The following is a 16,686-nucleotide window of genomic DNA, read 5'->3' as shown; positions in this document are numbered from 1 at the left end:
TGATCGCGGCGGTCACATATTTTAGTGAGGGAGAAGCGCAAAACGCGCTTGTACTACGATTTAGTTGCACGATAAAGCACCTTATGTGCGTAAATTATTCTGTTGTCCCCGCTATGGGAAGTTTATTAATGAGATCGAGATTTTCCTATGCACCTAAAAACCCAGGATTTATTTTCATTTCAGGAAAAAGAACAAGTTGGACCGCAATTGACGGTCTACTTGAAGTCAATGAAAGACAACGTCTTCTTGTACGACCTGATGAGGTCAGATCGGGGTGCATGAACCACATGATTTATCGAGAGGTACGCGCGTAGCGACACACTTGGTCGACGTTACCAAGATGTTGAATCGCTTGAATTTTGTCAAACGTAATCATCAACATCCTATTCATCATCGTGGCAGTAATCGTCACAGTCACACAATGGTTCCAGCAGCGCATGCATATTTACCTGTGGGGCACATATCCTGCGATGCATACCCGGTAAATCCGAAAACCCCATGCCGCACTGACGTCTACACTGGGCCGTCTTCAGAATTGGTCCACGGAAGAGGTAGAAACTGCTCAAAGAGCAACACCAAAAGCGACATATATATATTTTTTATTTGTCGACAACGCTTTTACGGACACATGTTGCAAACTTTATGGAGATAGAGTACTGCTCTTCTGCCGATTAGTGCTGTGGTACTTGCAAAGGCGGTCAACAATTGGAATTATTAGAGTGCTGATTACCGCCGGACATCTGTGCCCTTTATATAATATATTGGGCTACGTTTTGTTATAATCTTTCATTTTATTTTGTTGGGAAAAATCATGAATATTAGGGAATATATACCAATCTGTTAGAACGCTGTTAGAACTCAGGTAACGGCTTGTCCCTGCATTGTAGAACGGGACAACTCCCAGAATTGCGCGTTTCCGCTCATATATATTAGAGTGTTTCAGTTGAACATTTACGCTCAGACCGCCATGCGCTCGCAACTGCCCAAAAACCGCTCCGCGGGAACGCGTGTGCGCTTGCGCACAACGCTAGTGCCGGCATGTGCAACAAAGATCGGTTCGCGCTCGACTTACAAAGCCGAGCGTTTTGCTCGATCATTTTGCATCCGAATTGATAGTGGGCCGCCTGCGTCTCAGAACGACGCGGTTATCAGGTGCCAAATCTACGCGGTTCTCTGCAGTGCCTTAGCGCGTGAAATCTGAGCGGAGCGTATGCGGTGCTCAACTTAAAGTGTCCATTCGTGCTTTTTAGGGAGTGGTGCGAATTTTATTGCACGATCCCTACCGAAACATCGTATGTCCCTTGTTCAGTAATCCTGTTTGTTATTACACGATTTGTATTGGAACAAAAAGAACTATGAGAGAGGATATGTCAGATTTTGTGCTAGGGCTGTCAGATCTGTGCTGCACAAGTTCCACAAATTATTGTCTCCTTCCACAATAGGCCTGCTCTCGGACTGCCTACAACAACTCGTTCTACGAAGACAGGGCGTTCCAGGCCCGCGTTGCGTACGACGTCGGAGCAGAATTGGTCTTCACCTATGACAGCCCTATTAACCTGCGTACCAAGGTGAGACAATCCAATCATGCCCAAACAGCACGCATGGTAACACTGAGTTCAACTTTTCAGATCATGTCTACTCGCATTAATGTGTGAGAAATTATCAATTTGTTGGCAATCACGTGGCAGTAAAAATGAACATTACTCATTCCCTGTGCACCTGTTTTTTGTTAAGGTTTGGAACAAAGGTTCTCGTTACATAATTTTAGAATGTAAGAGTGAGAACGGTAGTGCTAAACTGAAACAGAGGAGAAGTTGTTAGATAGCTAGTGAACGAGTGATTTGTTGTGTAAATACGTGTGGTTCTGTACTGCCTCTTCATGCAGCAAAAGAGAAATTTGGTAAAGATTGACGCCAGTGACCGCTTCTATTAATATGATCCTTTATAGCGCAACTCTTGCAGACTTTCCTGACCGTAGCTGTGGTCATGCCTCTTTATATATATATATATATATATATATATATATATATACCCGCCGTGGTTGCTCTGTGGCTATGGTGTTGGGCTGCTGAGCACGAGGTCGCGGGATCGAATCCCGGCCACGGCGGCCGCATTTCGATGGGGGCGAAATGCGAAAACACCCGTGTGCTTAGATTTAGGTGCACGTTAAAGAACCCCAGGTGGTCAAAATTTCCGGAGTCCTCCACTACGGCCTGCCTCATAATCAGAAAGTGGTTTTGGCACGTAAAACCCCAAATAATATTTATTATTATTATATATATACATATATATATACCAGAAAAAAAGCAGTTCTGGGTCCGGGTAAATATTCACAGTGAAGTAGACGCGCGTATGAAGCGGTTTATTGACGTTTCGGCCGGGGTCCGTCCGAAATTCTGATGAAGGCCGGACCCCGGCCGAAACGTCAATAAACCGCTTCATACGCGCGTCTACTTCACTGTATATATGTATGTATGTATATATATATATATATATATATATATATATATATATATATATATATATATATATATATATATATATACATATATATATATACCGTAGGGGGAATTACTTGTACTTCGTAATTGAATTAAAAAATGGCTGTGGCTTAGGTAAGGTTAAGCCCAGGATGCGAAGCATACTAGCCTTTATTTTAGTTGTTGAACCACTGTTTAGCCTGGTGAACTGCTGTTGCTTTGCTATATTTGGTTCGGCTAGACGAAGAAACAACTCATGCAATACTGCTTCGCCTTCAAGAGTGGAACGCGACAGCGTTCCCGTCGACCCGCCAAGGGGTGTAAGACAATGGGCTACAGGGCAGCGACTACGCGCCCCGCATTGGACGCGGTGAGCGTCGAGCAAAGCAGCGTTCGGCGCGGCAACGAAATGTGCGCCTGAGCAAGAGACGCACGCCTTAGAAACAGCTCGTTTCTAAGGCAACACCGCATTCACTAGAGGCGCTTTTATACCGCTTTGAAGCATCGTACTCGTGGCTCAGTGGTAGCGTCTCCGTCCCACACTCCGGAGACCCTGGTTCGATTCCCACCCAGCCCGTCTTGCAAGAGTTGAGCCAAAGCCACTTCTCCTCTGTCGTGACGTCACGGTGTCACGTGGTTTCATGGCGACACCGCCGCGCCTGAGGAGCTGGGTTGAGCCCTCGTAATATGCTTCGCATAATAATAAATAATTGATGAATTCGTCATAATTAAAGTGGGTGAGGCAAGTTTTCTCAGGCTTGAAACGACCCCCTGCCTTCGCATCACGTATGCGATGCTCTGACCAACTAAGCTACCACGGAGCCGTTTTTCTTGGGTGTTTACGTTTTACTACTAGAACTAACCATGGTAGTGTTAGCCAGAAGCCGCCACTCAGAAATCTTGGCGGCTGATGTGGAACATCCTTTCTGCCCCTGGCGTCGCGAGTACATCATCCTTTTGGGTGATGGCAACTGATCAATAAACCTACGCATGCTACCTGAAGGCATCAATGTTGCCGTGTTCGGGACCCTCATTATGTGATGAACGAGAAGAAGGGTGCTTAATTAAGGGGCCCGATTTTTATTAATCATATCATAAGAAGCCAACAAACAAAGGTGCGCAGGACAGCGTAGGGTAAAAAAGCGCGTACTACTCAATACCTGGATTAAATAAACATTAAACAATGATAGTTAAAGTGAATGAAAAAATTAACTTGCCGTAGGTGGGGTACACTCCCACGTCTTCGCTTTACGAGTGGCGCAGCTGGCTAACTCTCCCGATGTTAGTTTTAGTGGTAAAACATAAATACCGAAGAAAGTTGATGGGAAAGCTCAATTGGTTAGACCATCATGCACGTAATGCGAAGTCGTAAGATTGTTCTGCACCTGCGTCAAGTGGCCCTTTCATGCACCTTAGTTGTCCTTGAATTTATATTTGTTTTATTCACTTAGTAACTACAAGTTTTTCCCATATGTTGTATTTTGGTGTATTCGTTCGTTTTTTTATTTTTTTTTTATTTATTACATACTGCCAGCCTGGATGTCAGGCTTTAGGCAGGAGTGGGGTACATAACAATACAGCATGTAGGAATACAATGTACATTTGGTCCAGCAAGTACGGCATGAGAAGAACCCACATAAGCCATACAAAGCGGAGTACAAACAATATGCCACGACAATGTGAAGTAACGTTAGCTATTGCGGAATGCGCTCAAGAAAGAAGACACCGTCAAACACTCAACCACATTGGCAGGTAGGTTATTCCATGTACGAATTGTGCTCGGGAAAAATGAGGCTTTGAATGTATTTGTTCTGCACAAGAACTCGCTCACCTTCTTTGAATGAAAGGAACGGGTTTGTCGCTGGGTAATTGAATGAAAATAGGCATTTTTATTTATTCCAAGTTGGTTATGGTAAATTAAGTAGAACATTTTTAGTTTGTCCTGGTGTCGTCTTACCTGTAGGGTCTCTAAATTGGCTGTTTGGAAAAGTGCTGATGGGGATTTTTTCCAACTATAACAATTATATATGAACCTGACGCATTTGCGTTGGACATTTTCAAGTTTGGTAATATTGCACTTTGTGTGTGGATCCCAAACGATTGCTGCATATTCTAGAATTGATCTAATGAAAGTTTTGTACGCGAGTAGTCTAATTTCTGTGGAGGATTTACTAAGGGTTCTTCTTAAATATCCAAGTTGTTTCATTGCATTATTTACGGTGTACGTTATGTGGTCATTCCATTTCAAATCTGATGTAATTATTACTCCTAAGTATTTGTATTTTGTAACCTGAGACAACGCGTTGTTATCGATGGTGTAGCGGAACTTCAAAGGATTAACTTTACGTGTCACAGTCATAGCTACTGTTTTTTTATAATTAATGCACATTTGCCAAGTTGAGCACCAGGTTTGAATTTTAAGTAAAGACATATTTAACAATTCCTGATCGTCGTTGCACAAAATCTCATGGTAAAGTATACAATCATCGGCAAACAGACGTATTTTAACTGATATATTGGCTGCAATATCATTTATAAATACCAAGAAGAGTAATGGTCCCAGGACGGAGCCCTGAGGAACACCGGACTCTACAGGGGCTTATGATGTGATTAACAAAAATTGGGCCCCTTGGTTACCCCCCTTTCTTCTCACACACACACACACACACCCATATATATATATATATATATATATATATATATATATATATATATATATATATATATATATATATATATATATATATATATATATATACATATATATATACAAAGATTATGCGATGGAAAGCATGAAGCGGATTATAAAAAAATGTAAGCTGAAAGCGTATATCGAGCACCTGCTCTGCGTAACAAAAAATTTGTTCCTACATTAAACGTGATCATACGTGCGCTTCCACGCATCTTTAAAACGTACCAATCTGTTATTGAAATTGGGAAGTATGCTTATTACATTCGTTGATTTAATTTTGTTTCTGATTTACACGCACTGCATGCGCCTAAGAGTTCTTGGGTAATTCAGCAGAATTGGCATGTTCTAGTGTACGTCTCCTACATGCAACATGTACGGGTCCTACAACAACATAAAACAATCTCAGCTCACGCACATCTCCAAAGCTCACCGATCTGTCAAGAAAATGGTTAATTCTATTTGATTAATTATTTCATTTCATTCACTTTCCTTGATTCAACGTTCAGCATGTGGCACTGACGGTGCGGCCTCATTCTTTGCCAGTCTTCCAGTTTTGGCGGTTCGGACCGTGACGCAGGAGGTGGAAAAATCCTGAGCGTTGCTAAACACGTCGCGTACTTTTCTGGGCGTACATCTGTCAGCATCAAATTGTTCGCATCACCGTTACCTCTCTCGAATTTAGGTCCCCGCTTCACGTAGGCTTCGCTTCGTATAGATATCGACATGTGCTGTGCAGTATACCTTTCTACATACTCGCGCAGTGCATCCACAACCGGCACCAAATACGGTCACAACGAGAAATGTACGCCTTCAAGGAAGTAATTCCGTTATGCATGCGAAGATTTCATTGTTTCCTTCTCAGGTGTTGTGTTCGTCTCGACGGTCGCTTCCTACATAGGTAAAGTGGGCCCATCGCGCAAATGAAATAATGAAAATGCGGACAATATTGGACACGCTGCCATAGGAACTGAATCCATACACGAGGCAGTGTTCGCCGATGTAGCGTTGGTCACCTGTATCACGTGGCGAGGGGTCCCGCCTCTGGCAACGTTGCCGGTCAGGCACATGTTCGATAAGCTTCAAACCGCGGTGCAGATGAATGTGTGTGTTGCGGCGATGCCAAATGACACAAGGCTTTCTGCGATCAGCGAATAATGTGAATTTTTTTTTCGTGCAGTTACAACTAAAATTGGAGTCATCATCCGTCTGTGCATGTATAGCATTGAACTGAAATGTTTCAATGAAGTTAGTTCCTATTATAGGGCTGTCAATACTCACCGTTGGCTGGTGCAACTGAAACAATGTTCTGCACTACGAACTTCGCTGTCCTCTGAACATTAGTCTGTGTAACTGCACACTTTGGCGGCCATTGCTATGCTGTTGAACACCTATTAAGGCTCGTTGGCAGATAGCATGAAAACAATACCTACGGAGCAGTTTTATGAATATATGGCTCTTATCGTCTATCATATCATATGCTTGCAATCGCAAAGCGTTGCAATTACGCACTTGCTGCTGTCACGGACCCACTTCTCAGGGTTAGAAGTGAAGCGCTTTTTTCGTAAATGCGTAACGTAATTTATTATCGTGCTCAGCTATAAGGCACTCGACTTGACACAGACAGTGACCTCTTACGAGTTGATGTCTCGGGGATGTTCAATGCAGCTCTGCAAAGCCAAGGCGAACGCGACGAACGTGAAATACACCTTGGCTGCTGCGGACATCCAGCTGGAGGACGCCAATGGTACCTGCGGCTACGGGCCATTCCCTCGGCTCTACATGCTCAAGAAGCTGGCGGAGTTCTTTGCTTTTAATTACACGTCTGCCGGTAGGGAGGGAGCGTGCAGGGCGGTCACCTATTAATACACGCTCAATTGTTGCTGTCTGCTCATGGGCATAGAACAAAAAAAAAAGCATTCTGTGTAAATAAGCTGGGTGAAATTCTACATTTTTTTTCTGTCCTTTCTATTGTTGTGGCAAAAAATCTGCCGCGTATGCGGGATATGGGGGTTTGGCATCATGGTGCATGCAGAAAATCCACCGGTTTATCTACCGGTGGTGTATTCTCTGCATCATGTAGAGAATGATGTATTCTCTACATCATTAATATGACTTAACGTTTTCGCGACTGCCCCACCGAATAGATTTTCGTCTTTTTATATAGTACTACTATTTGATATGTTTGTCAGACTTATCCTGTTGCATATGTAAATAAAGTGGATGGTATTTCGGTAAAGATTCCGTTTGACCGCAGTTTACAAAAAAAAATAAGTTATTTTTATCTGGCATTTCCATTTAAGCCAGTTTCAATTTTCCGCAGCCCACTGCATCTATAGTACTGTTTGTACAGATGTTCTAGATATGCCTTTCACACACTCCCATTATCACTAATAGAGCCATGACTACGTCTTCACCATTCTCGCCGTTATGTCTCTATTGGTACAAGGAATCTACGCTAAAATGTTCGCCAGTTAACACAGATCCACGAATACATTTTTTTTTGTCGGCAGCATTGCAAGAATAGCTCAAGAACATTATACGCAGATAATGTCAACGTTTAATATATGCGATCCTTGCGAAATACTCAAGCATAGTACATCGTGTAAAAGTAAAAACATGTAAATAAGGGCACCTCTTTTACCCTCAACATGCATGAAGTGTTTATAATAGTTGTACAGCCTGCCAGTCCTGTCGATAACTAGGGAATCAGCCTAGATACACTTTAGCTAAAATTAACGTAACGAGTGCACAGATTGAAATTTCTTCCGCTCAGCCCTTATTTGGCGGTCGTTTAAGGTGAGTGTCACAATTGATGGGGTTCCAGGATACATGCTTCCTGGAGCTTGGTTCTGAAACAACGGGAACTACAGGAAACCAGGACGACGTAGGCATCGGAGTGGTACTTCCACCGTTTACGTGCAGTATTTGGCTGCACACAGTATAGCTGCTACTAGAGGGATCTCTGGCGCTGATATCGCTGGGAGGTGGAAGCAAGGCGGTTTAGTCGGCATAGTACTTATGGGTAGTACGTAGATTTGCCTAAACTTCGTTCTTCTGGCTTCAAGTGACTATGTAACTTGGCAAATCAATAATTTTCAGTAAAATATTTCGTATTGAATTCAATATCTCGCAATATATATATATATATATATATGTACACATGCGCTTGGCTTACCGTGCTTATAAAAGATGGGAAAACTTGTAAATGAGATAAAGCCTATAAAATACTGCCCCAGGAACACTTTGGGTCACAACCACAAAGATTACGTAAATGGGTGCACTATCCGTCGATGGCAATGTAAGGTAACCATTACTAGGCCATTGTTATCTGCCGTCATCTTTGTAAGAAACTTCGTAGTCGACGGCCTCTGTCTTCCTATTTCGGAGATGCAGCAAGATGCCGTCCAGAAGAAAGCAGGGAGGGATGATGAGCATAACACAAGTCACAACCTACATTGAAGCGCACAGAGAGCGCTGAAGTACGTTATAAAAATTTATTTCGGGTTGTAAGTAACTTCGACTTGTGCGTTTTACTGCTACACTGTGAAATATAGCGCACGACTGAAGGTATAAACAGTCACTCTGATGAGCATTTATGCATTTGCGGTCCTTTCATTAAGAAACCATTTAGTCCGTCTAGCAAGCCTCACAAAGCCAACGCTGGTGGGAATGAGGGTGTTGTAGGTGATTGCTTTGACAAAGTGTTCTTTATCCCTAAGGCTGGTAAACAGTATGTGGACTATCGGCACCATCAAATTGTAGGGTTCTCACTGACGCTTTCTTTTGGCGTATTGCCTCACGAGAAAGGTAAATAGTCGCATGATGATGGAATATATTCATTCTGAGCATTTAAGTGGTCTAGAAATTTGCTAATCGCAATCGGTTTGTTTTAAAAAATATATCAGAAGATCTTTCCAAAATTTTGATAATAATTAACGCCCCAATAAGTAATCATTGACTTGTGACAATGCATGTTCCCTCATGGGTTTGATGTCAGCACGAAATCAGTGTTGCGTTCAACCAACGTGGAAGTTGTATTTGTGAGTAAGACGCCTGTCTAAACCACTTCGCAATATTTTACGAATACATGAAACCATGGCGCATAATTTAATGTTTCCTTAGGCTGGTTCTTTAAAAATGAATATGTGCAAATGCGAATATCAAGTTATTTATGTTGCATGTCTATAAATCGTATGTTTTTCCTTATACAAAAGTTGGACTAAATACACGCCCAATACCAACATATGCTGGTTCCATACGATCATGCAACCATGCCTTAAAAATTACACGCTCGAAGTTAAAGCAAGACATTAGTTAAACCATCGTAGCTAAGGAAACCTTCCATTTCTGGCATTGTTGCTCTAAAAAAATGCGCAATTGTTCTTCTGTTCACCTGTCTTGTGTGTTTCCTTCTTTGTCCTTTGTTGTTTGTGCGGTTACATGATGCATTCGAATATCAACCACCAACTATCCCGCCCATCCCTGTTGAAAATAATCCACGCAATTTTCCATTCCTTAGGTGTTCTTTCTTACAATGTCAGTGGTTTTGCGAGTGGCACACGCATGGCACAGTGAGCAGGAGGAGTTAGGAGCTTTTTGCGGTGGCCATATGTTAATGCCGTATCTAGATTATTTGCACCTAAATCTGCTGTTGATTGATTCATTGGAATCGGTTTCGCGAATAGAGTGCAAATAGCCTTGTGCCTTGTGGCCAGAGCCCAGTAGCCAAAGCCAGTAGCCTTGTGGGCATTACACTAGGTTCACTAGTGAGAGGTTAATATAGGAAAAAAAAATTGTCGACGACAACGACTGCCACCCTGACGGCCAAACTATTATTGAAGGACTCCTAAGAGGAGCGAAGAGGCCCTTTGCGCAGCCCAGGGGGAAGGGGTTGCGGCCCTTAGGAAGATGCCGCTGTAGCGGACGCAGACTAAGGAATAATGACGCGTGTTTATGCTACTACAGAGGCAAAACATAAGTAACGCAAGACACCTGCTACATTTTATATTTGCGGTTATTCCTTAGTGTGTTGACAGAACAGATAATCTAATACTGCATTTAAATAGGTTAGCTGTCCGCCACAACATCCTTTATATTCATATTTACTGAAACGGGACAATGTATGGTAAACATCAGGCGTATAGTTTAAGCATCTGAAGAAAATAAAGAAATATCAAAATGGGAACAGGGCCCCTACAACGTAAAACTAGTCCAATATATTTTTATTACAATCTTCTAACGTCAAATTTACGTAACCACTGATGCAAGCATCTGGCGGTGACCCGCAGCGTTGCCTGCCTGAACAGCCCAATCAAATGGTCTCGTCGTTTACAGGAACTCACTTTTGTTTGCTTACAAAACGATAAACATTGCCTACGTTGAGCGTTTTTTTTTGTCATATAATTGGCTGGCAAGAGGCGAGAAGCACGCTCAAGTGGAGAGGGTTTGGTGGGAATGAGCCAGTGCAGTGAAATTAGGTGAGCGGATGAAAAAGGAGGTGCCGGCGTCTGCAAATTGTCCGCTTTCCCTTACTTAGTTTGTGGTGGGTTGTATAAAATCTTGGTGGCTTGCAACGCACTGTTAAATATTCCACAAAAATGGATCCCCAACAAATAAGAGTTCGCACAGCGATGTTATATACACGCCGAAAGGGCTCGATAACGTTACATGGTCACGCAGCAAGTTTTGGTATATGCAACTAAACTCATGCTCTCCGGCAGGTGCGAATAACCATTGCGTGAGCGATCGGCATCGGCCATATGCTATTTATTTCGGAACTGGGCTATTCAGAAAAAAAATCCCTGTTATTTTTTAGATATATTAATAACTTCCCCCTCTGGCTTAGCTATTTCCCCTGTTTACACTGAAGACACTGATATCTTTTCGCATCATTATGATTATGCGGCTCTCGTACCTAACCTTCAAGCTGACTTAAACTCTCTAGAAGAGTGGTGCGCTTCTAATAGGCTATTTACTAATCCATTCAAAACTAGTTTTATGCTGTTTCATACGCCCTACAAAAAACTGCTAACTACTTCTATGTAAACTATACGCCTCGAAACCTCTCTACTCAGGAGATCATGCTACTCATAATGAAAATCTGTACCAAAAGTCGCAGTTATGCTGACAGACCCAGCATCTGTTGCGATCACAAATTATCAGACAGCCACACCAAATAAGATGTGGTAGTATTATCGGCCGTAGAAACGTGCAAACATTCGGATACTAAATAAATTGACAAACATGGTATCACGCACGCACAAACAAACATAAAAACATCTCATTCAATGACAGCGGATACGCACTGTCCGAACGCTGGCGCGAGGAAGACGTCGGCAAGAGCGAGCGAATTGACCTCCGAGCTGCCGCTCACTTGAACGCGAACTACGCGGCTAGAACACAGCGCACGTAAAGCCATCAGACCTCGGTGCGTCTAGACTGTGTTCCGCCTTCAGGATGATTTTTATTATAGAGATCGGGCGGCCGCACTCAGCCTCCGTAGTCTATCCACCCACCCCGTTGCCTTGCATGCGATGTACGACAGCGCGCGTGAGCTAACCATCCTCGACTCACATTCAACCTCTTTCACTGGCACTTCTAGCATACGGTGCGCTGCCGCACTCTTGTCGCACATAGGAAACATCACGGCGACGGCGTCGACGACGACGGCGAAAACGCGCTTGGAGTATTATTGTAATTGCTATCGCAATAATATGTGTTCCAGTTGCCCCAGTCCAAGCTATCTGATTGCGATCGAACCCCATACAGTCCGTCGTCTTGGCCTGAATCCGAAGCAAAAGAATAAAAGCCCCTTTCTTAAAGATAGACGGTTGGACGCGAAGCTTTGCCCCTATGCAAACTGAATCAAATTGAAAGTCCGAAGCCAACGACCACGCAACGAGCCCAAGAAACGCTGAGCGATCTGATGTTTTGCATATGTGATTTGATTGCCTGTTAAGGATGGCATTTTTTGAACGTTGATGTTGAATGAAGGCACATTTCGTTAATTTGTGTAGCCTTTGTTTTAGATAATGTAGCCGTTGGTTACACGCACACAGTGACAATTTCAAGAACGTATCTACACTTGCACACTATTGCTGTGTGTTCACTGTTATAGACGGTCAGAGGCACTGCCATCGTAAGACAGCCTGCTTGCAAACGTGAGATCAATGCAGGAAAGGCGTTGCGTCATTGGGTCTCAATAACATCTACAGTTTCAACGGGTAGCGATCTAGCCTGAAACTTGCGTTGCATTCGCCGTGCTTTTTCGCCACATGGGTGCAATGTCACCGCACATGAGGATGAGCGCACAGTGTGGCTTTAAGGTCTTCATCTTTTCCTGCCAGGAACATTTCGGCGTCACAACGAGACGTGTTGGGTATGCTGTACACGCTGACTATCGGAAGACCAGTAAGGATCTCGACTGCACAAGCATCTCCCAAATGGCTTCTGCATGCCGTTGCCGATACACGGGGTTGGCCTTACGGACACGATCACGCTCACGCTTACGTTCGCGTACGGCCGCCTGTTGTTCTGTCGTGCGCTGCACCCACGGCCTACCCATGGTGACGGCTGGCAATGCATTGCGTCATGCACGTAATGCAATGCAGAGATACACAGTTCGTCTGGTTAGCGTGGCGTTCAGCCATACTTCTTTAAGAAAGGCCGTGGTATCCTAAGACGGGCCCGTGTTCACGCGCACTTGCTGTCTCCGATAAGCACAGAAGCTCAGTTCATCGCGACAGGGGTGGCCACCTGCCTAGCAGACGCAACTTGCACTTTTATTAAACGTTGTGCGCATGCGATACCCTTCAGCTCATCGTTTCGCGCTGGTATTAGGCACTGACCGGCCATCCAGTCAAGGCAGGCGCGGCACTGCGAATGTAAACGGTAGTTTTCTACGCATATGCGTAAGTTAGCTTCCCTGCAGTGCATTTTCGGCGCTCATGGACGAATCAGTGAGGCATCGAAAGCTTCGCTTCAAAGTTCACCAATGATTGCGATACTCCCTAACGCGAAATTTGATCGCAGCTCTGCACGTCTTTTCATTTCTAGATACATTTGATGGCACGGGTGGTGCACTGTAAGCGGTAAGTAGAGTGGCGCGACGGCCTCAACTGGGAAACGTGAGAGGCAGCGCGTGGATGACGCGTGGGTGCGATTCTTAGCAGCCGCCGCAGACGAACCTCAGCTAATGCAGCGTTTTGTTTCTACATACGGTATCAGTCGACGCGCTGACCGCATGCCATTGGTGAATAGACGAAGGCGCGCTTCCCTGGCGCCATCTCATAGCGGCCATCGCCGCAGAGCCCGTCTTGCGTGGCACAACGCTTCCCTTCTCACCCTTTCGCTATACTCGCCCCCTCCGCTTTTCATGTTACGCTTTCTCCGTAGTCTCCTCCTGGGCTTTCCTCCTCGCGCTCTCTCCACTTTGGCCGCATTTCGTTCCCCGATGCACTCCGCTTTCCCTCTTTCATCTTTCGCTGCACTCGTTCGCTCGGTAACGAGGGACGCAGAGGGACCCCGAGGCACGCCGACGCTGAACGTAGGAGTGCGCGCCTAGGAGCTGCGCTTTAAAAACAGTTACTGCGCAGTGGTGTGCCAGAAGGCAAAGTGATTGTACAATTATTTTTCAATTTCCACTAAATGGCGCGGGCCGTTGAGTTCAATATTGCTGAATACTTCAGTATGCAGAGGACTTATTTTTAAATATCATGTCATGCAGGCTGTTCAAAAGGAATTAGAAATTTAGAAATTTCTTATTGGCAAATAACAGCATAGCGCTACTGAAAGAGAATATCAATTTCTGTAAAAAAAATATGGCTCTAGCGCTTTTGCAACACTCGCAAAGTCATTTGTTTTCATATCCCCTGGTTTACTTCTCGTTGTTACAACTATAATTGGTCTCCAGTGCAGCAAGTTCACAAGGTTAAGTACAAAGGCTTGTACGTTGATTACGACACGTTCTGGAAGTGTCGATTAGCTCTTGTTTGAGAGCAATTAAGAAACCTTGGACATTTACGATACTCAGTGAAATCATATTGCCCTTTACATCTACGAAAAGACATTCTAAATTCTTCTGCGTATTGCACACCGCGGTACGGCATTTTTCACTTCTATTCTCTGTACAGCAGACTAGCGTGACAATGTTGACAATGACTATGAAGTGTATTGATGTGAAAGCGTCAAATGGCCCATCGAGCGAAGAAGCTGGCGGCGTCTTTAGCAGCAGCCAAATGGCACCTAGATTCCCACAGGCTACGACGCTGCGAGCATGCTTGGACGGAGCAGAGCGGTCGAGAGGGAACACCTGCTGCCGTAGTAGTGCGCCAGGTGTTGCGTGAAGTGAGAGGGCGCCACGCGATTGTCGTCGGCGCATCGGTGGCATGCGGCATTGCCACCGCAGTCACCTGCAGCTTGATGCCCGGGCAGCACATAGCGCTATGGTACACTACTCGTAATGCAAAACTCGAAGGACCTCTCAGCGACGTTCAAATAGACAATAATGCTTTCAGATTCACAACTCAAAAGAAATGCTTAAAGACCTACTGCAACAAAATTTTACTTCGGCTAAATTGACTACAAATACCTAGCGTATGCTCTCAAAGTAATCCTGGCAAAGCCGCAGGGATCGTAATTGCCTAATGTAGTTATTAGCAGCTATTAAATAACGCCTAAGCAGACGATGCGTGCACCTGGTGGCAAAGCGGTACCGATGCGGATATGGCGAATATTGAAGAAAGGTACACAGCTGCTGATCTCTCAGTTTCACCATTTTGTGCTTAGGCAGCGAGGCGCATAGCTCGCTCATCACTTCCGAGTTAAAGGGCATCTCTCATGGCGTGCGTTCTTCCTGTAGCGTTCGTGATTTGAACTGTTGCAAGAATTCTGACGGGTTGTGTGGACGTCAGGTGCTCGGATACGTACACGAACAAGATCAATGGCTGTGTGACGCAAACACTAAGTAGAGGAAGGCCGAACACATCTTTTTGTTGTCACAAGAGGGTACATTGCGGGGCAGCAGGCAAGTGCGGCGCGGACCAGTCAACGTCCACAAAGCATGTAAACTGCACTTGACGAAGCTGCACAACGCGTATTTCGACAGCAGTCACTTATCCATCAAGATCTGCTTATCAAAAGCTTCCTCGGAGTGACTATATATACTATATGCCGCGATAGAGTATGAAAACCAAGTCTAATGTTCAAAAGTAAGTTGTATTCGAGGGTGATATTCTCGAGTTAGCATTTACAGTAGTGCATCATCAACAAGATATTTCGTGCGTCTCCACATCATATGCGTCGAAGTAGAGGAACCAAATAATTTCTGACACAGTGCCGGAAACCAAAAATTGGAGGACGCTTAAGCTTCGCCTTCAAGAGTGGAACGTGACAGCGTTCCCGTTGACCTGCCAAGGGGTGTTAGACAACGGGCTACAGGGCAACCATTACTTACGAGGCGCCCCGCATCGGACGCGGTGAGCGTCGAGCCATATGGTCGAGCAACGCAGCGTTCGGCGCAGCAACGAAACGTGCGCCTGAGCAAGTGGAACGAACCGAAGAACTCGGTATCTCGGAGGGGGAAATGATGCACGCCAGCCAAACGTCGTCATCGGCACGGGCAGAGAGTTAGACAGATAGTGATCTAAAGAAAGGAAGACAGACAAACAGACAAAGATCTTTTATTTTGGTCCTGAGAAGACGATGAGTGTCCCCGTTAGGGGGCAGCGTCTGCGGGCCGCACCCACGACGGAGCCGGGAGGTTGAGACTCTCGGCGATATCGCGGGCTCTCTGGACAGCCCTGAGTTGCTCTTTCTTGGCGGAGCTGGTGACGAGCTGGAGCCAGTCTTCCTCCGAAGAGGGAGACCCTGAGCCTCCGCACAAGTCGAGGCACTGCCAGAGCATGTGCTTAAGCATGCATCTGGGATGTCCACAGCGCGGTCAGCCCGGGTTGATGCCACCTAGGAACTTTGAGCAAATAAATGGAGACGGATACGTCTCTGTCTGCAGCATCCGCAGGATGATTGCCTGTGGTCTGTTTAGGTGTGGGTGTGGAAGTGGAAACTTCCAACGCCCTAGTTGATAGTGCCTGCAGACCTCGTTAAAAGTAAGGAGAGGGTTCCCTGTGCCATTGCCATCCCCAAGCCACCGATTGCCCACTTCCGGCGCGGCGGGTGAGATCTCGTGCCTGGGAGTGAGCAAGTTCGTTGGCGTTGGGGACGGCTTCATGGGCATCGCTTCCCATGTGACCGGGGAACCAGATTAAGTGCTTTTTGCCTGTCCAAGATGCTGCAGAGAGAACGCGAGCGGCTTCCTTGCATACCGAGCCTTTCATGAATGCTCTAACGGCAGCTCGCGAGTCTGTGAAGATAGTGGAACGGTTCGTGGTGGCCATGGCGATGGCTACCGCCACCTGTTCGGCTTTGTCGGCGTTCACATTTTGATGCGTAAGCGACGTCAGCAGCTCCCCCCGCAGCGATGTAGCTACCGAAACAAAATGATTGGAAGCAGCGTAT

General features: G+C 45.2%; 1 protein-coding gene across 1 annotated transcript in view; it reads left to right on the top strand.

Annotated features, from left to right (window-relative positions):
* Positions 1-7,102, top strand: part of LOC135917823 (uncharacterized) — a 75,543-nt gene extending 68,441 nt beyond the window's left edge. The window contains exons 7-8 of the mRNA XM_070530496.1: positions 1,443-1,568; positions 6,838-7,102. Of these exons, the coding sequence (XP_070386597.1) occupies positions 1,443-1,568; positions 6,838-7,035 (324 nt within the window). The 3' untranslated portion in view covers positions 7,036-7,102. The remainder of the gene's footprint in view (positions 1-1,442; positions 1,569-6,837) is intronic.
* The last annotated feature ends 9,584 nt before the right edge of the window (positions 7,103-16,686 follow it).

This window comes from Dermacentor albipictus, unplaced genomic scaffold, assembly GCF_038994185.2.
Source record: "Dermacentor albipictus isolate Rhodes 1998 colony unplaced genomic scaffold, USDA_Dalb.pri_finalv2 scaffold_156, whole genome shotgun sequence".
Classification (NCBI taxonomy): Eukaryota; Metazoa; Arthropoda; class Arachnida; order Ixodida; family Ixodidae; genus Dermacentor; species Dermacentor albipictus.
The sequence above is the reverse complement of the archived record's forward strand: the minus strand, read 5'-3'. Positions and strand labels throughout refer to the sequence as shown.